This window comes from Jatropha curcas, chromosome 7, assembly GCF_041381405.1.
Source record: "Jatropha curcas cultivar XTBG-Jc1 chromosome 7, XTBG_Jcur_1.0, whole genome shotgun sequence".
Taxonomy (NCBI): Eukaryota; Viridiplantae; Streptophyta; class Magnoliopsida; order Malpighiales; family Euphorbiaceae; genus Jatropha; species Jatropha curcas.
The window spans coordinates 26,573,146-26,600,391 of record NC_143157.1 but is presented as its reverse complement, the minus strand read 5'-3'; the positions used below and the strand labels follow the sequence as shown (position 1 = coordinate 26,600,391).

Below are 27,246 nucleotides of genomic sequence, written 5' to 3'. Positions count from 1 at the left end.
GACTAACTCAAAATAGTTTGGCTAGTGGTTGAAGCACAATTAAAGCAAAAACCTCACTGAAATTTGTAAAAGCTTTCACACAACGCGAGATCAATATTTTGGACAGACTTTAGTATAATTGTTTTCTGATCCGAAAGAGATTAGTCTCTCATCCAACCAGAAAATGAGAATATGAGAGGATACCTTTAGTAGTAAGAAAAAAAAAATTTCAATGACTCAATTGAGTATTCAATTCTTTTTTGATTTATCTGATAAAACTTTTTTTTTTTTTTTTTAATCTTGCTTGTGTTGTGGTTTTGAAAACTTTACCTTCAAAAAGAAAAAAGGGGAGAGAGAATTATATTGAAGATTCATAATCAACATTAACAAAAGTTTGCCTCCTTGCAATTAATTTGATTACCTTTCTTGTTGATGGTTTAGCTAAAAGGCTGATTAATTGCATTGTTTTAATGGGAAATACATGGTTGGAGTGTAACCTGGTTCTACTCAATAGAAAATTAAATTCAATAGGCTCCACTTATTTTTAATTTTTTATAAACTTACAAAATTTAGTAAATTGATCCCTAGATTATGATCAAATAACGCATGTATTAATTATGAGGTTCTTAATCCCTAATCAACAGAAAGACCAAAATGTAAATGAAATTATAAATTGGGACTTCATAGTTAATTTTTGAACGCATAAATTGTCATGCGTTACTCTAACTATAATTTACATACCAATTTACATTTTTGTCCTTTACTAATTGAGTAAAACCTGGTTAGTTCGACCCCTGAATATTTATCCTTCTTTGATTTATGATTTTCTTATGAAGTTATGAGCCTATGGCAAGACTTTGATCACCTTGCTAGCTTCTTTTTAGCTTTTAGTTAGGAGACATGTTTGAAAAGAATAAACGACATAGATCTGCGATCATTAACTCTATTATTTTTAAGCTTTCGCAGAAAATATCACTTGTGTCGTTGCCAAGGAAAAAATAACCTCCTTGCATCTGAGTGATGCCTCATTTACTGTTAGTGCAAAAGACAGCTTACATAAATGAATGATATAAATTGCATATAATACTTTTACTTGGAAGATGAAGACAGTAAAAAAATTCCTCCTATTTCACCTGACAATGACAAAAGCAAGAAGTGCATCGCAGATACACATAGCACCACATCATACTTGATGATCAACCCATTTTTGCTCGCACCTCCACTCTCGAATACAAAACTATTCAGCAAGAATTCAGAAATTGTAACAATAACCGCATTAGCCGTACATTGCATCACTCAAAATTCTTGTACAAGCTTATCGAATTTGATTTTTATATATATATTTTTATATACACAAAGCTACTAAGTACAGAAAAGTTCATAGTCATGCATACACAAGCTTTTGAGGCCTTACGTTAACTATTCCCATTCGATTAGTGGGCATGAAACCTGGATCTATGGATCTAAAGGAATGGAATGAAAGATCTGAAGTGTTAGTGATATCACAGTAGCAGCGTCCATATGACTAACCGCAGAAAATTTTGAGTTTCAGTTGTCTCCTCCACCCAACACCAACCAGGAAAAAAAAATTCTGAAAATCTGAGCCTTAAGCACTTTAGGATTAACGAAAGAAAATAGAAAGATAAACCATGGCAGTGTATACAACGGGTGAAGGCTATTTATAGTTACCAACGGAAAACACTCAGGACACTGGTCAGAAAATCATGGCAAAACCATTGTGACAGATTCTCAACCAGCAAAAGATAACTAAGATTTCCACCTGCAAAAGATAACTAACATCAGAATAAATAATAGTTGCCATGGAAATAAGAAATAGAATAAAATCTGCAAGACTTCAATAACTAATCAGATTCTACTAAATTTATCAGCACTCAATTTATAAATCTAAAAGGTTTGGTGGGGCAAAATAGTAAATAAGGAATAAAATTAATTGACAGGAAAGACTGTGACTGAGTCAATAAGTTACTACATAAACAAGTATCTTGCTTAGATCATGTGAGTCTAACCATAGCCTAACTGATAATAAACAGTACCCAATTATGGGTATTCAATAGAACTGCTTTTTTGCTCTATCAAAATTGCACTACTTCCCCCTCTTTCTATCAATTTTCTTACTCTTTCTAGTTAGCCACACAATGGTGTAGATTGCATCTAAATTATCAATATCAGAAAGAGAGATTGAAGTACTTGAATGAGCACATCAATTAACAGATATCTAAAACTACAGGGGATTGCATCAACTGCACAACTGTAAATCAAATATTTAACAAGACAGTGATTAAGTCTGAAAAAGGAACATAATAATTAATAAGATAGCACAGCATCGACTTTTTTCTTTTTGCACAACAAAACTTTCCAACTCCAAATTGATTGCAATCAAGAGTTGCCAATAAAGTAAGTCCAGTTAGCATTAATCTTTGTGAATGGCAAGTAGTCAACCATACCATTAGTCTACTTAAAATTCACAGATTGTTTGATCTCATTACATGATAGAAGAATACAGAATGATCCAAGAGTCAGTCCAAGTTTCTAAAGCCACAGCTGCTAAACATAAGAGAACTGGTACTAAAGTGCTAGACTAGTGATAATTGCTTAAAAAAAAAATTATATTCTGCAGATTAACAATCAAGCAAAGGACTTCTCAATGAGAAGAACAAAAGATAGATGAAACCATTCATACAAATGAGAGGTTCCCTGCTCATTAACTAAGTTCTACATAAAACCAAAGAAGGTAAAAACATCCAGCTCCAAATATAAGTCTCCATATTGCAATATGCCAAAATAGGGAGAAGATATTCCAAAATGAATGAGATCAACATCTTTAATTATGTTGTTACAGTAAACAATACAGCAAAGAAAGAGATACTAATAAAATTCTAGAAAACTTAATAAATGAAAGAGAGGAATCATAGAAAATAATTTTAACTCCTTCCAGCTCTAAGACACCAGTGATCATATGAACAGTGCACATATTTGAAAGAAATGCAATTTGATGGGTACAAGGCACATTAACCCCTTTGTCCCATGGAATGGTATTCAATCCCTAAAATATGTGCCTTCTCTGTTGAGTGTTCTGTGAAGTTGCTTAAGCAACATTAACTCTGACCATCCTAAAAATAGGTATTGTTGACAAATCAGACTGCACTAGAATTAGAAGGCAAGCATCAATGCAATTTAATCCGTGTTTAACTAGATACGGAAAGGAAAAAAAAAAAAAAAAAAAAAAAAAAAAAAACAGCAGTTACTTGTACCTTATAGCATCATGTCTTCGGGATGTTCTACTACACTACATACAAAAATTCCAACAACTCTTCAAGCCCATTCAGTTGCAAATGGAAAGCTTCCCCGTCCATTCATCAGCCACACCATAATCAAGGCTGAGCTCCCTCAATGGAGGAATGTTCTCCATTGCAAAAAGCATGAGATGTGGGAACATCAAATTGTTATGATCATACAGAACAAATTGCACCAGCACATTTGGAGTTGAACTGTGGCTCATATAACAAGCAACATTCCGCATTCTTGAGACATCCATCGCAAAATCCAATGGTGGAAGTGAGGGATAAGATGGACGCACATAATCAGAATATATCTGAGATAAATCACCCCATTCTGCCCATTTCTGGGAAAACCGATTTGGATAAATTAAACTATCACCATTCATTGTGAAAACTTGTGCTTGCTCTCTTGTAAGAACAACCCCAGCATATTCACATATAAATGCACCGGCATGTATCAATTCCATTGACCTAACTCCCCAACCTGTTTCCCTTGACCTAAACACTTCCAATCTATTTCTCAGCCCCCGTTGAGTTACCCGGTTCCTGCAGCCCGGAGGGCACCTACAAAAAGATCCACATTCAAATACCACCGGCTTTCCTCTCAACAAGAACCCATTCTGATCATAAGCAAACTCCCCACCATTCTTCATCGAACAAAAACAACCGTCAGTACAACCTGAAACACAATCACACCCTGTCCCGTTACTTCCATGATTAATCGCAAAGGCGGGAAACACAGTCCTCACCAAATACTCATAACACAGAGGATCATGGTCGTTATCAATATCATTAAACAACATAACTGGCATATTCTCCTTCTTATTCGAAATATCAAGACTAAGATATCCCCTAGGCCTTACACTCAATGGATTAGCTTTCAAACTCTGTGCAAACCTCAAAATAGAACTACCCATTTCTGGTTGCCCATCCATCCTCAATAGCTTGTACTTATAAACGCCAAATCCAGATTTCCCCACATCAAACCAACAATCATGAATCTTATACAACCCATCATAAACATAAATCTTATTTGTAAAACTTCCTGTATATTTAAACCCTCTAATCACTCTTACCTCAATCCCATAATGCATACTCCTCTCCAACGCCAAATTCCCTCCTTCAAGCTTCTGGTGCGAGCATTGCTTCGAGAACTTATCCTGACCACCATGTCCTGTATATATCAACATTTCACCAGAATCCTCATCATCTTCATAACCACCCGAAACAATAATACTCGTAGCAATGGGCTCCCTATTCGAGCTTTGACTTGCTGGAAGGTAATCAATTCCTGCTTGAACTTGTCCGTGAAGCCCAACAACACACAATTCCATTCTGAAAAAGAAAAGATCCCCAACTTCAACTCCAGGAATGGACCCCACAATTCTCTTGTCACGATTAAGCCACAGCCCACGTTCACGCATAACGGCAGCAGCAAGGAGATCGCCTCGGGCACGGCGGCCGAGGGCCTCACCACGTCGTTTCTCTTCCTCTAAAACAGAAATGATACGAAGTGCGTCGTACAGCATACGTGTCCTGCGCACGACGTCGCGGAAATATCGTTGGTCCTCGATTCCGAGGTCAGTGACACGGACGAGCTCCGATGAGCGCTTAGCGTATTTGCGATGAGGCTTAGCGACGACAACGGAAGAGACGGTAGTGTCTTCATTTACAGGAACGATCGCGCGAGAATCTGGGTCTAACACGGAAACGTCACCGTATTGCTCTTGTAAGCGTTTTGCAAACGCAGTACGGAAAAGCTCCGAGATTCTGTGGTATTCGGAGTAGACATTGTCTTCATCAGAGGAAGAGAGAACAGAGGATTGAGAAGGAGGGGTATGTTCGGAATTAGAGAAAAAGTTAGGGGTAAAATCGGGAAATAATGGATCTTGAGGTTCCTGAGGCGTTTCAACAAGACTATCAAGCGGCTCAAGTTTCGGTTCAATTTTCGGGATTAAAAGAGCAGGCGGTGGAGGAAGGACGGCAGCAGCAGCAGCGTTGGTCGACGGCGGAGATGACGATGGAGATGGAGAGAGATTGAGGTCTTGAAATGGGACAACAGATCCCATTTTCCTTAATCTTTGTCTATATAGAAAAATTAAAGAAGTAATGTTAGCATGAAAATGGTTTTGCTATGGTTTTTGCACAGACAGGGAGAAGGAGCGGGCGGGAGCAAGAGGCTTCAAGGCGTTTCCATGGCAGATTTTTGAAAAAGAAATGAAATGAAAAAAATTTGGACAGTGACGACAAATAAATTTGGCTATGCAAGAAAAAATATTTCATATAAGGTTTAGATTTTAAATTTAAAATTATTAAAAGAACTTATCCCATGCAGTGAGGCCTATGGTTTCAAGTTTATAATTCCAGACCTCATTATTTGAATACAATTTGTTCCAATACAACGATTAGTTATTTGATTATTTTAAATTAAAAAATAAAAGTATAATAATCTCTATAATGACGAATTTGACCTTGAAGGAAAGTGGATCCGCATTTTATAATGGAGTTGTACACCAAATATGTGATGCCACGTAACTACAAATCATTCTCATCAGTAATTACAGTCATTTATATTTGGTAATTTAATTAAGATGTTGCTTTTAATATTCTACTTTCAGTTTAATAAACACAGTTTTTTGTAAAATTTCTTAATTAAGAATGTTTTGATTGATGTACTTTAAGTAAAATGCCATGATATATATGTTAAAATTTTTCCTTTCATTAGATTTATTAAAAAAAAATTATAGCTTATCATATTTTTATTCCTGATAATCCTCCAAATAGTTTTGGATGTCACGATGTCATTGGCAACTTATTATAAAAATAATAGTAATTATCTCATTTTTATGCTAAAAAATTGTATTTAAATATAATTTTTGAAGAATTTTTACACCATTAAGTTAAATAAAGTATTCCACTAACAGCTTGTTTTTTAAGAAAAATTAGTTTTTTTGATTTTTTTTATTGAATTAAAACCACCTAGAGCTTCATTTCCTTTTACTCTAGCTTTTTCCTAAAAGTGATTAATTTACCTGCTCTCATCTCATCTCGTGTATCAAACCAATTAAATAAATTTTTTAGTTCAAATAAGACTATTTATGTCAATTCATTGGAATAAAAATAAAAGAATATCAAATCGTGGCAATTCTTTTGAGGTGGCATTTAGTTATTGGTTTGACATACAGAAGACTGAGTGTAAATATAGTTTAACATGGTATATGGCTTACTTATATATCAAATCAATCAAATAAAATTTTTAGGTCAAATAAGGTATTTATGTTAATTTCTCATAAAAAATATCTTTTTAAATAATAATTAATTATTGATTTAATGTATGAATGGATATCCGTAATCTTATCCTTCTTAAAATAGATATTTTTTCAAATCAAGATTCTTTACTTTAAGATTATAGTTTGACTTTTTCTTTTGGCTGATGTCATGTGATAATTCACCAAAATATTGAATAGGTCATGAGAAATATTTTTTAAATGACTTATTTTTTATTATTTAGTTGCAATATTAAAAATTCGTTAAAAATATTAAAATTTTTAACTCATAACAGCATAATTAATGATAATAAAAATTTTGTATCTTAAAATTTTATTATTAAATGCGAGAAAAATGCAAAAAAAAAAATGTCAATTATGAAAATTATCGATAACTGGTGGTGGTGGCTAGTGGTGAATGATAGCAATAGCAGTTTACTAATAAAAAAATATGAATTTATAAGATTATAATAAATTTATCAATATTCGGTTTACTCTATTGAAAATATGAAGTCATTTTCCTTAAAAATTCTTTAATTTTTTTTTTGACCAGAAAAATATTTTCATTGACTTATTTTTCTGAAAGCCTAAATAATGAAAAATTATGAAAAATATTTTTTTGCAAGTTATTTTACAGAAACAAACAGAGCCTAAATGTATATTCAACACTCATTAATAATTAATTATATCATTTAACAAAAGTCTTTACTTTTTATTGGTATTTATCTCCTTTATTATTTTCTAATGAAAAAATCTATGTTAATTGTCATTAAATTTTTTTTAAGTGAGTAAAAAAATTATAATTTCAACTAAGAGTAATAAAACACATATAACACAAGATATGTAAGGAGAAAAATGCACTTAAAATGTAGCTTATTTTATATATATAGCGACACATGGTATTTTTTTTCATAATTTAATATTATTTGAAAAGCTCAAGACGATGAAGAGAACGGTTTACTTCAAACGAGGTTTTAAGTGTATAATAAGATTTACTTTAGTATGAGAAATGTCCACGTAAAGCAATCTAAATAATAATAATAATCATTATTATTATTATTATTATTATTATTATTATTATTATTATTCATAGAGTGACCATATCAATCTTGTTTTTTTTTTTTAAATTAGGGAACGTAAAGAGATAAATAAATAATAATTATATTTAAATAATTGTATTTGTCTCTATTCTTATAACCAAATTAGAGTATGTAATCAAAATTCCAACGCTATACTGCATTACTAAACATAGAAAAAGGAAATTGCCTATTACATTTATGTTTAACTCTTTTTTTTAATAAATAAAATTTGATTAATTAAATACTTATTAAATAGTTAAATTATAAAAAATTCTAGTTAATAATTTACATATAAAAATAAAAAAAAAATTATAATAGATCATTGTAAAGTTTGGAGTACAATAATATTTCTAGATTTATGTATTTCACTATTAAATTAATTCAAAAGTCATTTTTGAACAACGAGAAAGTTGGCACGTGTACCAATAAATATATATAGATAAATATTATAATTACACAGAGATCTTACGTAACGTGACATATTTATTTTATGCGATATTAAATGTATTTTCTCTGCTATATAAATATAAACTCATTTTTTTACTCGTCTCAAATTATAGTTATTTTCTTTTAAGATTGAGAATAATTTTTTAAATTTCTTATCGTATCTCTATTTAATGTAGTATCTCTAATAATAATAGCATGTTGGTGCTACTAATATTGGCCAATTATATAACTTCAGTAGTCTCATTTATGGCATTGAAAATTAAATTTGTATCAATTTTAATACTAATTGAGTATGAATCATTTAATTATAATAGAATACTCTCTTCATGCCATTAAATTTGATAATTTTTGACTTTACTGAATAATTAAGAAAATAATTAAATAACCTCAATTCTTAAAAGAATAAAAGTAATTAATTAAATTAATATAATAATAATTTATAATTTTAATTGAAAGAATATTTACAAAATAAAAAATTCTATATTTAAAATTTCAACTAAATCTGTTCTCTTATTATTTTTAGGTTATTTTATCTTATAACTATCTAAAAATGGAGGATCTTTTGACGTTTATAGTGATATTTTTTGCAATTAACTCATTCATTTTCTAACATTCCTAGTTTAGAGAATTTTGATTTTTTAATATTTTTTTGTCAATTTTTTAATATTTCCTAGTTTATAAAATATTCTTGATTTGCTCTCTAGAACAATTTCTTTTATCCACTTTATATCTGTCAATTTGAAAAAATTAAGAATTAATGATTTTTTATTTTATCATTATTTTTATTAAACACAATAGCTATTATAGAATTTTTTTAAAATCACCTTTAATCAAATTAATGATGTGAGATAAATGGCGTTTTTCTTAAATAATGAATTTTTTTGCTAAAATTTAGGAGAATTAATTAAATAATGAGACTAAATTTGCTATAATAAGAAAGTAAAAGAGTTGAAAAGTGAAAAATTTTTATTTTACATGTATATTAATTAAATAATTAATGAATGATTAATTTGTTATCATAGGAAAGTTGAAGGGTTGGAAAATAAAAATTTGCAAAACTTTCTCTTTGATTAGTTTTATGTATTCCTATTTTGGAGATTTTTTTATTATTTATTTTAATTTTAAAATTTATTCATTAAGTAATGAATTAATGATATTCGTATCATGGGGAAGTGAGGAGTTGAAAAGTCAAAAAGTTTTTTTTTAATATATAATTTATGATTTTATCAAAAGCTTCAAATTTGTACAAATAATCCGAAGAGGATAATTATCTTCGGATCAAATATCTTCAAATCAAATATCGAACAAAACTATTATAATTAAAATAATTATTATTTATTAATCTAATAAGAAATTCTAATAAAAATTGAAAGGTAAAATTGAAAAAATTAATAGATCTTCAAAGTGGCTGGCTAGACAAATTCTCTGAATCTTTCATACATAGTTTAATATTCATGAACTAGTTGCTTACGATGAATACAGAGGATTTGAACCACTAAATCTAATGAAGGAACAGATTGCACTACCAGGCTTCAAAAGACAAATATCATCATGTATTTAAAACACTCTCCACAAATCACGCGCCTATCCAAATAAAACAAAACATATGCAAAAAAAACAAAACAAAAACTCCACATAAAATGGAGATATTACAAATTCTACTCAAAATGAAAATAAACTACAAAAAAATAGCAGAAACATAAATAATATATTTCTATATCAAAAATAGACATAGATATGTAACTTATTTAAAAAATATATATATAAAAATTTGTAAAAAAAAATCAAAAACATTATGAAGGAATTGTTAAAAAAAACAAGAATCAGTCCCTCTCTGTATCTATATGCTTAGTTTTTGTGTTTCAATAAAGAAAAAGGAAATGAAGAAGGGAGAGAGAAAGGGGCACACATTTCTAAAAGTCAAAAAGCTTTTCTTTTATAGACATTAGTTAAAAATATAAGTTGGGTCATAGTTATTTATAACTTCATTATATAAATTTTTTACTTATTGAGAAAAAAAAATTGTTTTCATAGTCTCATTTAGGATTTACCAATGGTAACCACATAGTAGGCTTGGCCAAATCACGGTTCCTGGAACCGGAACCGCCGGTTCGAACCGGTCCGGAACCGGAACCGGGACGAACCGGAACCGGAACCGGAATATTCCGGTTCGGTTCCGGTTCCAGATTTTCTGGAACCAGAACCGGCGGTTCCAGAAAACCGGTCGGAACCGGTTGGAACCGCCGGTTCTCCGGCCGGTTAGAACCGCCGGTTCGAACCGGTTCGAACCGGAGGTTCTTATAAACTGTCACACCAAAAAAAAAAAAAAAAAAAAAAGCTCCTTTTAGAGCAAAGAAACCCCAGTACCCCACCACTCTGTCCACCCAACCTTAGACACAATAAAATTATAAACCCTACGCCTACACCCTACAAAGGGACAACAGAAAAATGAAATAAAAAAATAAATACATATTCTTCTTATAATTATTGGTCTGAACGTTGTGTTTTTTTTTTTATTTTATTGTGAAATCTATTAATTATTCCTCCCAATAGCTATAAACGGCTATATAACGGCTAGTTTCAAGGGTATTTTTGAAAAATTAATTTTTTGGATTTATTATAAATACCTCATTTCATTTACAAATTCATTACAAAAAAATCTCTACTCTCTCTACTTACTCTCTCTACAATATTTTTTGAAATTATATTCAAACTTTTTTAAACAAAAAATAATTTCAGTTGAAGAATTTTTTTGTAAAAAATAATTATATTCAAGTCTTTAAAAAAATAAATTTAATTGTAGAATTTTTTAATTTTTTAGGTGTATTTTTTTTACAAATAACTTTCACAAATTTATTAAATTTTGAAAACCGGTCTTCAAAATTTAAAATTTAAAATTATGTGATTCACCGGAAAATCGATCGGAACCGTCGGTTTTATCACCGGACTGGAACCGGAACCGGAACCGGAACCGTCCGGTTCCAAACCGGAACCGGAACCGGACTTTTTCGGTTCGGTTCCGGTTCCAGTTTTTTTGGAACCGGAACCGCCGGTTCTGGAACCGGAACCGCCGGTTCCGGAACCGTGGCCACCCCTACCACATAGTGCAATCTCCTTAAATTTCCTTCTTAAAGTCAAGATTAATTTCTTTAATTCTAATTTTTTTTCTTTAATGCAAAATTAACTTTGCATCTTGATGAACTTCATCTTTATTGAGGAGTTTTCTTCCACCATTCTTTTATATTATTGATGTCTTTTTTTTTTTTTTTTTTGGTTATTTTAAAACCCCTTATGGGACCATAAATCTAAGAAAGGATCTTATCATTTGGAGGTATATTCCAATTGCTTTTGTTTTCTTACTATGTCTATTCGGTTTATCAACTCTCCAAAAGTGTTTCACATATATTCATAATAATTAAAATCAAAATAATATTATTCATAATTAATTTCTCAATTATCTAATATACTCCTATTTAATATGCTTTGATAGTAACATTTTTTCCATAGTTCCAAAAAATAGGCTTATTTTGTTTTTCCTCAAAGAAGGGATATATTTAGAAAAAAAGAAAAATAATTTTATCTTCACGAGATTAATAGAACATAAGTTTCCATAGACCACGGTAATTATAAAAAACAAATTTGCCCATTAGTAGAAACTCAACCTCTCCAAATAAGAGATCATTTAGGAATTTGGCAATTAGGAATTAGGGTTTGAATCTCACAAATATAAAAAATTTTCTCTAATATTGGCAAAAAAAAAAAAAAGAAAAAGGAAATTGAGGGTAACTATAATATCTTCAATTTTGTAGTTCTTTCTATTTTAACTTTTTCGATGAATTCGGTTATCCGAAAAAAAAAAAAAGAAGGAAAACTTAGAATAATGGGAAACACTATATATTGAGGATATTAATATTAATTAAATGAAACATTAATTGATCTTTGCAAATCAATGTGAAAGCTTAAAGGAAATCAAAAATGAGTTAAAAGATGAATGACTTCTTGGTAAAGCACGATTTTACCCGAAAAGCCTAAAAAACGGTAATTTCCGTATGATTTTTACCAAGTGGAGTTTAGAATATTAAATTCACTTGGTTTATACCTAATAGGACTAAAGTAAAATGATTAAAAAGATTAGAGTGCCAAAGGATGAAGGGAAAACAAAAGGGAGGATTATAGTGCAATTTGCATTTAAAGGACATGGAAGGAATTTTTAATAAAGTTTATTATATAATTTTATTGAAGAAGAGGAAAGAACCACGACACTTCACTCATTGTTGCAGGCCAAACCGTTCAAGAAGAGAGGAGGAGGATTTTGAGTCAAAACCAAGCAAAAAGAAGGTGAAAATCAAAGAATTTTCAAGTATGTCTTAAGAAAAGGTTAGTTATTTTCACTTCCTCCTTCATTTCTATGGATTACTTTTTGAATTCCATGAACTTTGAAGTGAGGTGCTTGTTTGTGTAATCTGATTTGGTGAAGATGAAGTGATGAGAAGTGATTTTAAGGTGATTTAAGATGATTGAAAGGAGTTATGCATGAATTCAAAGTCTAAGTTGCATAAGTCACCAAGATGGACGATTTTGAGTTTGTTCTTGATATGCCATGAACTAGGGATTCTGATATTCTTATATTATGATGTTATGTAAGTAATAGAAGAGTTGGATTGCATGAATTTGTACTGAAAGTGAGGTGAGAATGCTTAAACATATATAAATTATTGTTGGACATGTTACAGTTGGGCTGCCTGAAATTCAGCTTCTGTAATTGACCTATTTGACTAAGTAAATGAACTCCAAAATTTATGAAATTTGATATGGAGATATACTGAGATGTTGGGTAGGTCGTGTTAAAATTTAAAGGCCAATGGATAAAAGGAAATGGAGTTATAAGTAAATCAATGCAGGCTGTTCAGCATGAGAAAAATTGAACTTCAGATTCTATAATTATGTCATTTAAAAATGAAAATAAGCTTTAAAAATTATGAAATTTTCCAGAACAGTACCCTAAGATGTTGGCAACATGCTGTCAAAATTTCAAGGCAATTGAATATGGGGAATTCAAGATATAGTCAACGCAATACTAGCTACTCAAATGCTGAAATTCTGCATGTCATAAACCTTGAACGAATTTAGCATGCTATTCACTTCTATTGTTTTCATTGTTAGTATTCTGTGTCTAGGATGTGGTTAAGTGTTGGATATGAAGTGTTTCATACTTAAACTCAGATCATATAACACTTGGACAAGTATAGTGAAAATGAAAGAAAAAGCATGAGACTACATTCTAATGCTTAATTTACATTCTTATAGAAGTGCATGTGTGTACATTGTGTAGTATGATCTTAATGTGAGTATTAATATCATGCTAGGCATGGCCACCGGTTCAGTTCTAACCGGAACCGAACCGAAATCGAACCGTACTGTAGACGAACCAAAACCGGCGGTTCAAAATTTTGAACCGGAACCGGCGGTTCAAGAGCCGGTTAAGGTTCATGTGAATGTTAAAAAATGAACCTGAACAGGCCCGGAACCGGCGGTTTCGGTCCGGTTCGAACCGGATTCACAAACAAAATTATTTATTGCAATAATGTGAAAAAAAAAACATCATCATTTTCGTTTAAAAAAAGGAAACATCATCATTTCACTTTTTTTTTTTTTTGAAAGCTCATCATTTCACTAATTCACTTAGCCGTTTGAACTTGTTTTACAAATACATATATTTTTTTTAACTATGCAATTAACAATTTACATAAACATAAGGTTCAAACTTCAAAGTTCAAACGGATATATTTATAATTGTTTTATTATAATTTAATTATTTATTTATTTATTTATTATAATTTACTAAATTATCCAAAAATATAATTATTTTTTTCTGTTATAAGGGACAATTTGGGAAACTACATAAATGAAAAATATGTATAAATATGATGAGTTGATTATTTTTTTTCACAACCAATTATATTCTATCTCTCCTCTTCTCTTCTTAATATTGCTTTGTTTTCATACATCCAATTCTAAATTCCATTAATTTCATATTCCATTTATTCATTTTTTTTCCATAATTCCATTTAAAATTATGGCACACAATTCACAAAGCTCCAAGGGAAAGCGAGTTGCTCAAAGCGTGGAAGCAATTGATTCAAATGATCCATTGATTGATTTTTCACCACAAGAAGCAATATCTCCTAATATTTCAATAGGTAAACCACCAAAATCAGATATTTTCAAGAAGCACTTTGCAAAAATTGTTCAAGATAATGGAGAAATCAATGCGGTTCGATGTAATTATTGCAAAAAAGAATATGCATTCAAGCTTGGAGGAGGATATGGCACTCTCAATAGGCATTTAAAATCACATCATCCAAGTGAGGTAGGAATGGATGTAACTCAAACTCAATTATCGTTATCAAGGTATAGTGATCCTAACACTCCTCTATTTAAATATAGTGATGAAACTAATAAAATTGAAATGGCTAAAATGGTTTGTATGGAACGATTATCTTTTTCATTTGGTGAAAAAATTGGATTTAATAACTATTGTAAAAAAACATTAAATCCTTTAGCAAAAAAGATACCTAGGAATACACTTAAAAGGACTATTTTATCTATTTATTTAAAAGAAAAAGAAATTTTAAAAAATTTATTTACAAATTTTAATGGTAAAATTGCCATTTGTTGTGATATTTGGTGTGATGCTTGGCAAACTCATTCTTATATGGGTGTTACATCCCATTGGATTGATAATGAATGGAAACTTGAAAAAAGAATTATTGCACTTAGAGTTTTTGATGACTCTCACACCGCGCATAATATTTTTACCATGTTACATATTATTTTAGAAGAATATGGTTTGACTAAAAAAATTTTTACAATTGGTTTTGATAATGCCAGTGCAAATACGACATCAATAAATGAATTAAAAACTCTTTGTCAACCTAAATTTGGTGAACAATTTTTTCACACTAGATGTGCATGTCATATTTTAAATTTATGTGTTCAAGATGCATTAACAAAATTAAATGTATTTTTACGTCCAATAAAAAATGCTTTAAATCATTTATGGACACATGGATATGTTAGAAAAGAATTTAAAAATTTTTGTCACTCTATGGGAAAAAAATATAAAAAATATTCAAGAGATATTCCTACAAGGTGGAATTCAACTTATAAAATGTTAAATGAGTCTTATGAATATAAAGATATTCTTTCTTCATTTATGCAATTGCATGCATCACATTTTCAACTTTATCCAACCAATTGGACTATTTGTAAAAAAATATTAGATATTTTGCAAGTTTTTGAAAGTTGTACGAGAATTTTTAGTGGTGTTTATTATCCTCCCTCCCATTTATTTTCATTTCATTGTTTGGCCATAAGTAGTGCCATAATTGAAAATGAAAATGATGATGATTTACAAGAATGTATATTCATGATGAAAACTAAATGGTTAAAATATTATACTGAAATTCCGGATTTAAATTTAGTTGCATTTTTTCTTTGTCCTAGATTTAAGTTAGTTGCATTACAAGAATTTTTTCGTCTTTATTATAGATCTTTTAAAATTGAGGCAGATTATTTTTCTCTTACTAATAATATTTTAAGGTATGTCCGTCAATTATATGATGAGTATTCTAAATTCGTATCTCCCCTTCCTCAAGTATCAAATCCACAAACTACACAATCCGCTAAATTTCATTCTACACAATTTACCTTCATGCAAAATGTTTCAAAAAAACCAAAGGAGGGTCCACATTTATACACAGAAATTGAGACATATATTAGCACAGATTTTGAGTTTTTAGGTGATGATGCGGATGAAGACCCAACAAAATTTGATATTTTGGGTTGGTGGAAAAAACATGCAAATCGCTTTCCAGTATTAGCTTCAATTGCAAAAGATATTCTTGCTTGTCCAATTTCTACTGTTGGAGTGGAACAAGCTTTTAGTGCGGGTGGACAAATTTTAGATCCAGCACGGTTAAGATTATCGCCAAATAATGTGGCAATGCAAGAGTGTATTGACGATTGGACTAGAGCGGCGTTGAGAACTCAATACCAGCAAAATTCAAGCGATGATGATGATTCCGACTCATTAACGGGGACTAGTGGCACCAATGACTAAAATTAATTGTAATAATTGGGAGGTTATTTTCCAATGTAATAAAAAAAAGAACTACGTGGGCTTTGATTTTCTCTAATTTTCAAGAGGATACGTAGGCAATTAAATTAAAATTTTTCAATTTTAATTTAATTCTTTAATTTAATTCAAGCCCAAAATAAAAAAAATTATAATTTTCTATATTAGTGAGTTAGCAAAATTTGTAAATTTAATGTAATAATAGTTCTAAGTTAATAGAAGTTTTTGTTTTAATATTTTATAATAATTTATTTAGTTAATAAAATCTAAACATTTTAAAATTATTATTCAATTATGAATTCGGAAATCGGAATCAAAATTTTATTATTTTTAAAAAAATTTGTGTAATGCCGGAACCGTATCGGAACCGTAATTCGAACCGTCGGTTCACCGGAATCGTGCCGGAAACGAAGGTTCAAGGGTCAGTTCCGGTTCAAAATTTTAAACATCTCGAACCGGCGGTTCAGTGAACCAGAACCGGCGGTTCACTGAACCGGCCATGCCTATATCATGCTACAGCTACTGAGAGAAAGGGAGTTGAGGAGAGGGTGATTACTAGAGGAAAAGGGCTAGGGGAGCCATCTAGTTCCGGTTAGTGTATATTATTCCTTTCCTACTTTTATTTAAACAAAATGAAATTGATTTTGCAAAATATTTTCAATGGATTTGCGTTATGAATTATAATTATATTCATAAGTTTTTAAAGAGGAAAAAGATTATTTTGAAAGCATACCACTGAATGATATTTGTAAATGAATTTTATGATTCTTATACTGTGAAAGAGGAGGATGTTGGCCAATTGATATCTGTAGTATGAGGGGTGGCCGTGATTGAATGTTTTTAGCAGTGGTTGTGAAATGAAATATTGTCTATTGTGATTTTGATATTAGTACATAAATAGAATGGTTTAAAAGTCTTACAGCTGATATAGATATGGTTATTACCCCGAATATCATTTCATTTGTTGAAGTTGATATTACGATCGATTGAACATGGATATCATCACTAGATGATATATGATTGATATGAAATTCTCCCTCCATGTTGAGGTTGTAGATTGCTCCCTCTTCTGTTGAAATCATATCACAGATTGAGGTTGTAGATAGCAAGTCTTGATGTGCACATTAGATACTGATGGCCCTCAGAATTGACTCTATAAAAGCTGTAGAGACCATATTATGAATTGATGATTTAAATGGTATTGATTTATTTTGTTTCTTATTTTCTTTACCATGGTGGATTTATGAATTGTCATTCCTTATTATTTTTATTAGTACACCACTAAGCCATATGCTTAGCGATAGTTGCTTTTGTACTATCGCAGGTAAAGAAAAGGAAAAAGAACCAAGAGAGGATCATTTTTATTTGATGTAGATAGTATGCTACTGATGTAGCTATTGTATATTTGACTTCTTTTGGAATATGTATGATGTATTAAACATTAACAGATCATCTATGTATATTTGAGCAGATTCATGTAAATTATGATTGTATGAATTTGAAAATTTATAGTCTATTAAAGTAATTAATTTCTATTATGTATCTAAGATTTGAACAGAACTCCAATATGTAATTAAATCATCCATAGACTTATGAGTTATGGAACCATTTTATATTTTTAATAATATGTTTAAGAAATTATATTGAGATTACTAGTTAGTAAATTATAGACATTTCTTTCTAACAGGTGAACGAACCAAAATAAGTTATACATTTGATAACTAAAGTATTGCTACAAGATATAAAAAAAAAAAAAATGAATGAAATAAAAAGGTTTAAGTCCCTTGTAGTATACTTAGTAAGCATTTACAAGAATTAAGTGCTTATTAATTATATTACGGGCGACATGCCATGTCTTACAGTAGGGTAAGGTGTGACAATAACATAATCTTTTTTTTTTAAATATAAAATAAAGTTGACTGCAGTTGAAGTTGGTAGGAGTGAGAATAATTAAATAAATCCTTACCTAACATATCCCTGATAAATCAAACCTTCATAATTTAATATAATATCCTCCTATTTTTTTCTTTTTATAATGTGATTGGAGATTCAAAGAATATAACAATTTTAATTTAATCAATTGTGATATTTAAAGATATTTCCAATTTCTTTTAATATATCAAAAAAAAAAATATCACCAATACCCTACAAATTGTTTATTTTTGTCAATATACTTATTTAAAAAACATAACTAAAATGGGAAACATAGATGTTAGACTAGTCACTAGAGAAACATAACTAAGCATTTTTGTTGAGTTGGCATCGTGTTATCTTTTATTTATTTTCTAAAAATTAAAGAATTGGCTAATACTTATGACAACAATAATAATTTTTTAAAAAAATTAGATAATGATAATAGCAATATATTTATTGAGAGAAATGCATATTAAATGGAAATAAAATAAAAAACTATAAATATTATTCTCTTCTTTGAAAAGAAATAAAATTATAATCCAGGATAAGTTAAAAAAGGAAAGTGAATCTATTTTTATGTAACGGAGGAAGAGTACATATACAGGTTACGTAACTTTTGAAATAATAAAACATTTTAATTTATTTTTTTTCAATAATAAGTGAAATTATTTTTTAAGGAATAAGTATTAAAATTAATTATATCATTAATATTCGTTCAAAGTAATAAAATGTTTTAATTATTTTAATAATTAAGAAAATTATTAATATCATCAATCGTATTCGAAAGTAATAAATAGAAGAATAATACCACTATTATTTCAGTTTTTTTACAATAAATAGATTTTTTTTTATGATAGAAGATATTCTCAAAATTGGACGGTTCACCAACCGTTTAAACCTGCCAACTTCAGTGAGGTCTTATTCTCAACCACTGCAAAATTTTGAGCTTTGAGCACACAATCAAGATAATGATTACAAAGGGGTTAATTATTTATTATTATTATTATTATTATTATAAATAAATAAAACAAGGGCAATACTTAAACGTTGTCGTTAAAACGAGGGCCAAAACAAAATTGGGCTTAGTCCATATAGAGATAATAACTTGGGCCACTACAGAAGCCCGCCTTTGAAGTCCAAGATGAAATGTGCGATCAATTGTTCATTAATAAATATTATTCCATCTTGGGAGCGAGTCAGTCAGGTGGTAGAGAGAAGAGAAGAGACCATCTATACCTAGTTCTAACTTTTAAACCACGTGGCGAAAGGAGAAAACATCATCCCTAGCCGAAGCAATGACCAATGGTTTTGCAAGCCCATATGTCGAAGAATCATCTTTTGAAAAGCAAAGTTCAGTTCAGCCAAAATTTAAGTGCCTTCTAAGCAGAAGTTTTTTTTTTTTCCCTAAACTTTGAAGCCAAAATTCCATCTTTATTTAAAAATTTATTATTAATTTTCACATAATAAATAATATTTAATTCAAATGGCTAATGCTGAAATTCTGAAACTTCAAAATTTTAAATTCTAAGATTTCTATGCATCTCAGAGTTGTAGTTAGGTTTTTTGTTTTGAATTGAGATTTTAATTAAAAGGAGTTTTTCCTTTTATAATCCTCTACATCGAAAAAGGAATTTGGAACTTACAAAATTGAAACTTCTTTTGCCAAAGTAATAAAATTAATAACTTAAACGGGGAACCGTTTGATTCAGACACGAACGGGATTCAGTGACTCTGGACAATCTGCAAAAGAACGAAGCAGAAAAGTAGGAAGCCAACTTAGCTTTGCTAGATTTTTCTACACAACTAGACAATCAAAAAATGGATATGCACCGTTTAGATAGATTTCGAGATTCCAAGACACAAGGTTTCAGAAGAAACGTAAAGATCCATGGAAGCTGACATCTGTCCTACCACCTGTAATACAAAGCAACCATGTAATGCCTTATTGGTTTACACGTGTACTCGCAACTCTACCTCCATCTTCTCTATATTAGCTTCTCTACCTCGACTCTCACCACTTCGACTCTCTACGCTTCCATTACCAAAATTTAACGAAAGTGAAAGTTTTACTGTAAGAAATACTAAAAGCTCTATCTTTCTTTCGTGTTAGGCTTTGAATTAAAAGGACAAAAGATGGCAACTGTGGGCAGGAACATAGCAGCTCCATTGCTGTTTCTTAACTTAATCATGTATGCTATTGCTTTAGGTTTTGCCAGTTGGTGCCTTAATAAGTATATCAATGGACAAACCTACCATCCAAGTAAGTTTAACCCCCTTCTCTCTATCTCTCTCTCATTCTACATAAATAATTTTTGCTTGGCTAATTAACCTGGAAAAAAAAAATTTCAGGTTTTGGAGGGAATGGAGCAACAGCTTTCTTTTTGACTTTTGCTATATTAGCTTCTATTGTTGGTATAGTATCCAAGTTGGCAGGTGGCCTTCATATCAGGAGCTGGAGAAATGACAGTCTAGCCTCTGCAGGCTCTTCTTCACTTGTGACTTGGGCCATCACTGCCCTAGCTTTTGGGTACCATATTATAGTCCCATTATATATAGAATTTAAAGTCATATATAATTAAACAATCTTATTGACTGAAATTTTTATTTGTAGGTTGGCATGCAAGGAAATAAACCTAGGAGGGCACAGAGGATGGAGACTGAGGGTATTAGAGGCATTCATGATAATCTTGACATTTACCCAACTCTTGTATGTCCTGTTGCTTCATGCTGGGGTATTTAGCAGCAGGTATGGCCCTGGTTACAGGGACACCGAATACGCTGTAGGAGCTGGTGGGGAACCAATTCCAAAGGGTGGCACAGCAGTGACAGGGACTCGGGTTTAAGCAACAACAATGTAATAATATATGTACATGTAATGCTAAAAGAATTATCTTGTGTCATTTACATATCCCCTTTTGGCGGGGATGTATCTGGGTCTGGTTTGGACTTTGGACTTTGGACTTTGATCGTCCTTTATGTTTAATTAATCCACTTGTGTTCATGTACGTATAAAAAGTCAGTGTTCAATATATATCGTTACGTCTATTTTAATGGTGTTCATATACTGTATAGTGGAAATTGTTTTACCCTATCCAAGAATCCCTCCCAATGTGAAGAATGTCTGCTTAATACTCCAAAATAACGGGCAAATGTTAAGATTTTTTCTGGAGATTTTGATGCTTTGGGTAATTAGAATTTTTAGATGGAAGTTCTGAACTTGAATCGGAACGACATGGTTCGTTGGAAATGAATACCTATTACGGGAAGAGACTGCTCATCTTAATTAAGTTGCTTTCATTTAGTTTTTTGAATGTTTTTTTTTTTTTTTTTTTTTTTTTTTTGAAAGAGTAGTTTTTTGAATGTTATTAAAAAAATATATGTACCAAGTAGTTTATAAAATGAAGGTGCATAAAAATCGGCACGCAATTACTTTTTGTGGAAGATTGATTTTAATTAAGAAAAAATAAAGAAATAATATAGAGATTTATGTGGTAATTTTGTATATCTAATTTGTATTCGGAGTAGCTAGATATCCTTTTTGTGGAAAGTATATTTCAATCAAATTTTAAGCATTTTAGTATAACCTTGCATGATCTCAGTTGCATTTTAATTTTTGGTATATAAATAAAAATATTCAAAACACTCATATTTTATGAATGCAAGGTGATTTGACACTAAAATTCCAGAAGAGAAGGAAAATATTGAGAAGTGTTACAAGACTATTCTAGTGGGACTTACATGCCCATAAAATCATTGCAAAAATATTTAAACAACACCCTTTTACTAAATGATTAAAGATGAAATGAAAGACTAACAGGTTCTTTCAGAAGAGGCTCCTAAAACATTTTCTTTTGGCTATGATGGTAAGGCTTAAACCAATTCTATTGCAGGTGTGAAAAAGAGTTAATAGGAACAGATTAAGATGCTGATACAAACTTCTAGGCCTGAGCACCTTCACCATCATTGATATAACCTTCCTTGCGACCTTCAAACCCAGGCCGTGATAGCTTTTTCTCTCTCTTTGCAATCCGTCGCATCTTTTTCTGCTGAATTCTATCAGCTATGTTCTGCGATCTTGTCTGCTGTTTTTCTGCTTTCATTTTCTGTTGGTTTTCAATCCTGTCTTTCCATTTCTCAGCATTCTTTTGATGTCTCTTCTTCTCCTTCTTTATGCTATCTTTCAACAGCTTTGGATTATCATGAACCTTAATGCCTGCAGCTTTGTTTGTTGCTGTTTTCCATGAATGCTTCTTTGCAATTACATCCCCTTTTTCTGGATCCTTCTTAGCTTCCTCCAATTCTTTTGCCATTTCAAGTTCCTTTAACTTCGATAGTTTCCTCCTCTTCTTCTTTCCAAGCTCCTCATCTTTCCCAAGTTTAACATGGCTAAATTTGAGCTCTTTTGCAGCCTCTGCTGCATCCTTCTCCCCTTTTTCCATTGAAGTACTTGTTGTAGGCTTCCTTTTATCAGATTCAGATTCCCTCTTGCGTTTCCTTTCCTGCATTCCTTTTTTCTTATCTTTCGTCTTTTGACTCATGTTTCGATTTCCTCGAAGCTCTACAATTTTGCGTTGAAGTCGTTGTCGGAGATCTTCATATGTTGCTGACTGACCATCACCTTCTAGACCAGATATCATCGGATTAATCTCCACTTCTTCCTCATCACTCTCATCAGTTGATTTTTCCTTCTCCAAATTTTTCATAAGCAAATCTAAGGTGGTTGTAGAAGACTTCTCTGGGTCAAGCCGATCTCTCCGTGCTTTCTTGATGTTTTCCCTTGTTTCCTTCTTTGCCAAAGCTTTTTCATCCTTGCTAAGGCCTTGGAACCATTTCTTCTCTTTATCATCAACTGGAAGATAGAACTTAGCAGGGATGAGCTCAATCAACTTATCAAAGAACAGAGAATTCTCATGAATGAGAGAATTCAGATCAATATAAGGACTGGATTCATTATCAATATTCTGTCTCTTCTTCATTTGTGCCGAAACTGAAATTGAACAACAACAGGGTACAAGCAGAAAAGAATAAATAATTACATTTAGGAAACAGATATGAGTTACTAATTTGCTTTTGTCCTCTTTTTATAGTTAAACACTCCAAAATGAGAAAACATAAATGTTCTCCTATTCATATGATCAATTGTACAGACACCTTTACGACAATGTAACCCATTCATCAATTCTTTTATCAGATTATATGCAAGCAATTGAATACAACATTTCAAATATTCAGCAAATAAAGTTGAAAGAAAGACAAGCTAAATTCCAAAACAACAAGCTTATACACAAATCTACAAGCATGACACTAAACAGTTCTGCTGACAAATACTCGAGAACTTAATATAAGGCACAATCGATTTATGTATTAAGCCTATCACCAAAAATTGGATATCTATCTTTTACATCTACAAGATTACATGTTATAATCAAAAAATTAAGCATCTACTCAGTTTCCAGCGAAGAAACACGAAATTCCCAATTGAGAAAAAGAAATGAAAAATAAGAGAAGCTTAAGATTTCAATTAAACGAAATAATCGTCAAAATAACTTCTATTAGTTAAACTTTCAGATTCATCTCCTAACCCGAACGCTAATTAACCAGTATGGCTAACCGGAAAGCACAGGCATTTAAAAGCACACTAGCGATGTTTTGTCATTATTTATAGAAAATGAACAACAAAAACAGATTAGCAAAGAGAGGCTGGAGAGAAACCTGGGCAATTGACCGAGTGAAGAAGACTGTTGGAAACCCTAGAGCGAGAAAAAAAGACAGACGCGTTATATAAGAGAGAAGAATCGAAATAACCAACGAATTGAAATTGCAAATTCGGTACTGGTCTATACTTCAAAGACGGGCCGGTTCAGCTCAAGTTGGATTACTTGAAACATCTTATTATTTCAGCCCAAAGGAGATTTGGGTTAGAGTAGCCCAAATCAACTCAGTCCTTCTATAGGCCTAAGCCCAATTCCTAGGTTTGCCTAGGTAAAAGGATAATGTTGACAAATATTCTAAAAGAATAACTTTCTTGTTACTTTTTTTTTTTAAAATCATTTAGATGGAATCATTTTACCCTAATTTTATTTCATTAATCACAAAAGCTTGCTAGATTAGCTATAAAATTTGTCATAGATTTTATGTTCTATTCGGTGAATTATAATAAAACGTAACGTAATTAAATATATTTTTAGTATATATTTGATCAGTCAAACAAAAATAAATATGTATCCACTTCGTCATCTATATTGTAACATGATAAAATAAAACGTATTTAATTCATATTTTATTTTAAAAAATAAAAAAGTACAACTTCATCTTTAAATTGATCGGCTTTTACCTACTTTATTTAAATTAAATTTGAATGAGTATCTAATGAGACGGATAAAAATATAATACGTCAACTCAAACCTAATTAGCAATTGAGATCCATCATGATGCATTTGGAAAACAGAAGGATTAAAGATTTTATTTTGAGTTTTTAATTTAAATTAATCAGTTTAAGCAAGGCGCCTATAAAAAAACACAAACTATTTGAAAAAGAAGTTAGAAGGTACAGTTGAAATGACAATTTTTTTTCTAACACTTGTTTAAAAAAATTATACAGATATTCATGAATTTAATCATATATCCAACTAAAGACAATCAAAAAATCATATATTAAAATTAATAATACTTAAGCAATATAGTGTCCACTTACTAAATAATTTCCTTAATTACTCATTGGGTCCAAAGCAAAAATGGATAGTTGAGAAGGGAAGTGGGAATTGGAAGTCTAAAATGAAATCAATGACTCCACTCTACGATTGAAGTGATTGAAAGCATTGTTTACCTGCAGCTAAAAGCGATGAAAGTGAAATCTTGCTCTTGCATGTCCTGCCCTCGCAGCTAGCTAGTGCGTTTTGCTATTACACTATATGGAAATTACATTTTTGGAAAGTTGCTTTCAAGTTACAAAAGGCTAAAATATTCATAATATAAATTGAGAAAATAGATTTTATATATTTTTCCTGGTCTATTTACCTCTAACCAAATAAGATAAAATCGTAATTTTGCTCAAAATTATACCAAGCAAATGAAAACAAAGTATGCCTACCCCAATTGTGCTCGAAGCAAGCATTAGGAAGAGATAGCCAAAGGGTTGACCGATTGACCAGCATTACAACATCAATATTGATTTTCAGCGGTCAAAAAGTATGGTTAGGAAGGTAATAAGGCATAAAAAATTGGGAGCTGAGAAATAAAATTATTGGTAAGGATAGGGATGACAAGAAAAGAACAATTAAATTACTGTATCCAAAAGACATAGTTAGTCACTTTAGTTAGTGTCAGCAAACATTGTCTAAGTGAATGGAAACATTTTGGAGATTGGTCGGTAGTGCCCAACAGCCTAAGAAGAAGAAGGATTACAATTTGGAGTTTTGACGACAACTAGTTTGGTTATTACTTTTGTTTCTAAAGTTTTAATTTAAGGTTGTAATTTATGATTATTGAGGATAATTAAAGTGTGTTTTCATAATGTTTTGGATAAGTAATTATATATTAGTCTCTCAGTTTTTGTTATTAGGTCGATATTATTTAACAAAATTATCGACTTGTCTTTAAGATTTAACATATTAAACTATTTAGTCATTTAATTCGTAGGTATTTAAAAAAGAGTTACCTTTCTCCATATATTTTCCATAATTATTTTCTTTTGTTCAAAAAAATAATCTCATTCGCACTGAGTGTAAGATTAACCTACTAAACTTTTTAGTCGTTCAGTTCAAAAAAAAAAAAGTTTTTGCTTTTAAATACTACAATGCAATATTTGACTATTTAATCAATAAAATTATTGATTTACCCATGAGTTTTAGGCAAAATTACTAATATATCTTCATGGGTAAATCAATAATTTTGCCAAACAATGAAGATATAGTAGTAATTTTGCCTAATTATTCATGGACCAAGTAGTTAATTATTCAAATTTTCAAATAATAAAGACCAGTAAAATATTAATCTTTGAATTCATTTCTTTTTAAATTATGAAAAATAATTAATTTAATATTTCCTCGAGTAAATATCAATTTTCTATATATATATATATATATATATTGTATTTTATTGATTAAATTAAACTAATCTCTAATATACAGTAATACATTACATAGATATTATTGATTAAATAGGCATCAATTATGTTTACCTACTCTACAGTGAAAGCTCACCAATTACTCTTCTTGCTCCTGTGCAAATGACATTGATATTTGGATAAAATAAAATCATTATTTAATTAAAAGTAATTACTTTTACAATGCTGAGTTGCTGACGATTAGAGATTCGGACTTCCACTCTTCTTCTTCTTCCTTTTTTTCTAATTATTATAATACAATATTAAATACAAAAATGAACTGTACTTTGTATACTAACATAAATTACATAAACAAATTTTCTTTTTAGAATTATAATCTCCTGAATATAAACATTTTTTACCCTCTTAAAAATATATTACAAAAATTAAATTTATATTCAGTAAAAAAATTACTGAATAAAAAAAATTATTCAGAATAAAAAATAATTTGATGAAGAAAGATAGAAGAAGATGACAACTAGACGTGGGGTTAGAACTGTAATTTTAAGAATAAAAAATTATAAACGACCACACGCCTAAATCTGCGAGGGGCGCTGAATAATGAACGTCACCCTGTCTTTTGTTCCATTATTGGTCTTTAAACTGCAATTGTTTAACTGGAAACAAACGACACGGAACTTGCAGGTTGTCATCCGTCATCACTGCGGTCTTTTTTTTATTATTATTATCATTTTTAATACGACAAAAAAGCTGCTCAGAACCTTTAGGCCAACATTTCAAAAATGAAATTAAAAGGTAAATTGCATAATGGCTGTAAAAATAAGATATTGAAAATTGAAAAAGAAAAGTAATGTTTGCATCTACCGGCTGAATTTCTAAACACATGAATGATATGAAAAATTTGCGTTAGGTCCCCGCTCTTAACAAAGTTGTTCCAATAAGTCCTATTGGACAGGTTTTTGTGGGCTTTTACAGGTATGGTCAAAGTTATTGAGGAGCAATTTGACTTAAGTTGGGATTGGTTCTTATGAGTTTTGAGTTCATCACATCACAGAAATTT

At 30.6% G+C, this 27,246-nt stretch overlaps 3 protein-coding genes and 1 long non-coding RNA gene across 4 annotated transcripts; 2 read left to right on the top strand and 2 right to left on the bottom strand.

The window, feature by feature from the left end:
• Positions 1-1,476: 1,476 nt before the first annotated feature.
• On the bottom strand, positions 1,477-5,496 carry LOC105638439 (histone-lysine N-methyltransferase family member SUVH9). Its single transcript, XM_012222244.4, has 2 exons — positions 3,252-5,496; positions 1,477-1,759 (listed from the first exon to the last, which is right to left on the bottom strand). Exon 1 carries the CDS (start codon positions 5,345-5,347, stop codon positions 3,323-3,325), a length of 2,025 nt encoding a protein of 674 aa, XP_012077634.1. The 5' UTR covers positions 5,348-5,496; the 3' UTR covers positions 1,477-1,759; positions 3,252-3,322.
• An 11,233-nt stretch (positions 5,497-16,729) lies between these two features.
• On the top strand, positions 16,730-17,754 carry LOC119369062 (uncharacterized). The gene is made up of 2 exons (XR_016321580.1): positions 16,730-16,798; positions 17,532-17,754. It is a non-coding gene; the product is annotated as an uncharacterized LOC119369062 (long non-coding RNA).
• Positions 17,755-20,133: 2,379 nt separating this feature from the next.
• On the top strand, positions 20,134-21,166 carry LOC105638441 (AWPM-19-like family protein). Its single transcript, XM_012222246.4, has 3 exons — positions 20,134-20,381; positions 20,471-20,648; positions 20,733-21,166. The coding sequence occupies exons 1-3, from the start codon at positions 20,255-20,257 to the stop codon at positions 20,962-20,964; spliced, it is 537 nt and encodes a 178-aa protein (XP_012077636.1). The 5' UTR covers positions 20,134-20,254; the 3' UTR covers positions 20,965-21,166.
• Positions 21,167-21,769: 603 nt separating this feature from the next.
• Positions 21,770-23,948, bottom strand: LOC105638442 (Surfeit locus protein 6). The gene is made up of 2 exons (XM_012222247.4): positions 23,834-23,948; positions 21,770-23,108 (listed from the first exon to the last, which is right to left on the bottom strand). The coding sequence occupies exon 2, from the start codon at positions 23,095-23,097 to the stop codon at positions 22,060-22,062; it is 1,038 nt and encodes a 345-aa protein (XP_012077637.3). The 5' UTR covers positions 23,098-23,108; positions 23,834-23,948; the 3' UTR covers positions 21,770-22,059.
• Between the last annotated feature and the right edge of the window lie 3,298 nt (positions 23,949-27,246).

Coding starts and splice junctions, on each gene's coding strand:
- LOC105638441 (XM_012222246.4), top strand. CDS start 20,255: ATGGCAACTGTGGGCAGGAACATAGCAGCTCCATTGCTGTTTCTTAAC. Junction 20,382..20,470: donor TGGACAAACCTACCATCCAA/GTAAGTTTAACC, acceptor AAAAAATTTCAG/GTTTTGGAGGGAATGGAGCA. Junction 20,649..20,732: donor ATCACTGCCCTAGCTTTTGG/GTACCATATTAT, acceptor TTTTATTTGTAG/GTTGGCATGCAAGGAAATAA.
- LOC105638439 (XM_012222244.4), bottom strand. CDS start 5,347: ATGGGATCTGTTGTCCCATTTCAAGACCTCAATCTCTCTCCATCTCCA.
- LOC105638442 (XM_012222247.4), bottom strand. CDS start 23,097: ATGAAGAAGAGACAGAATATTGATAATGAATCCAGTCCTTATATTGAT.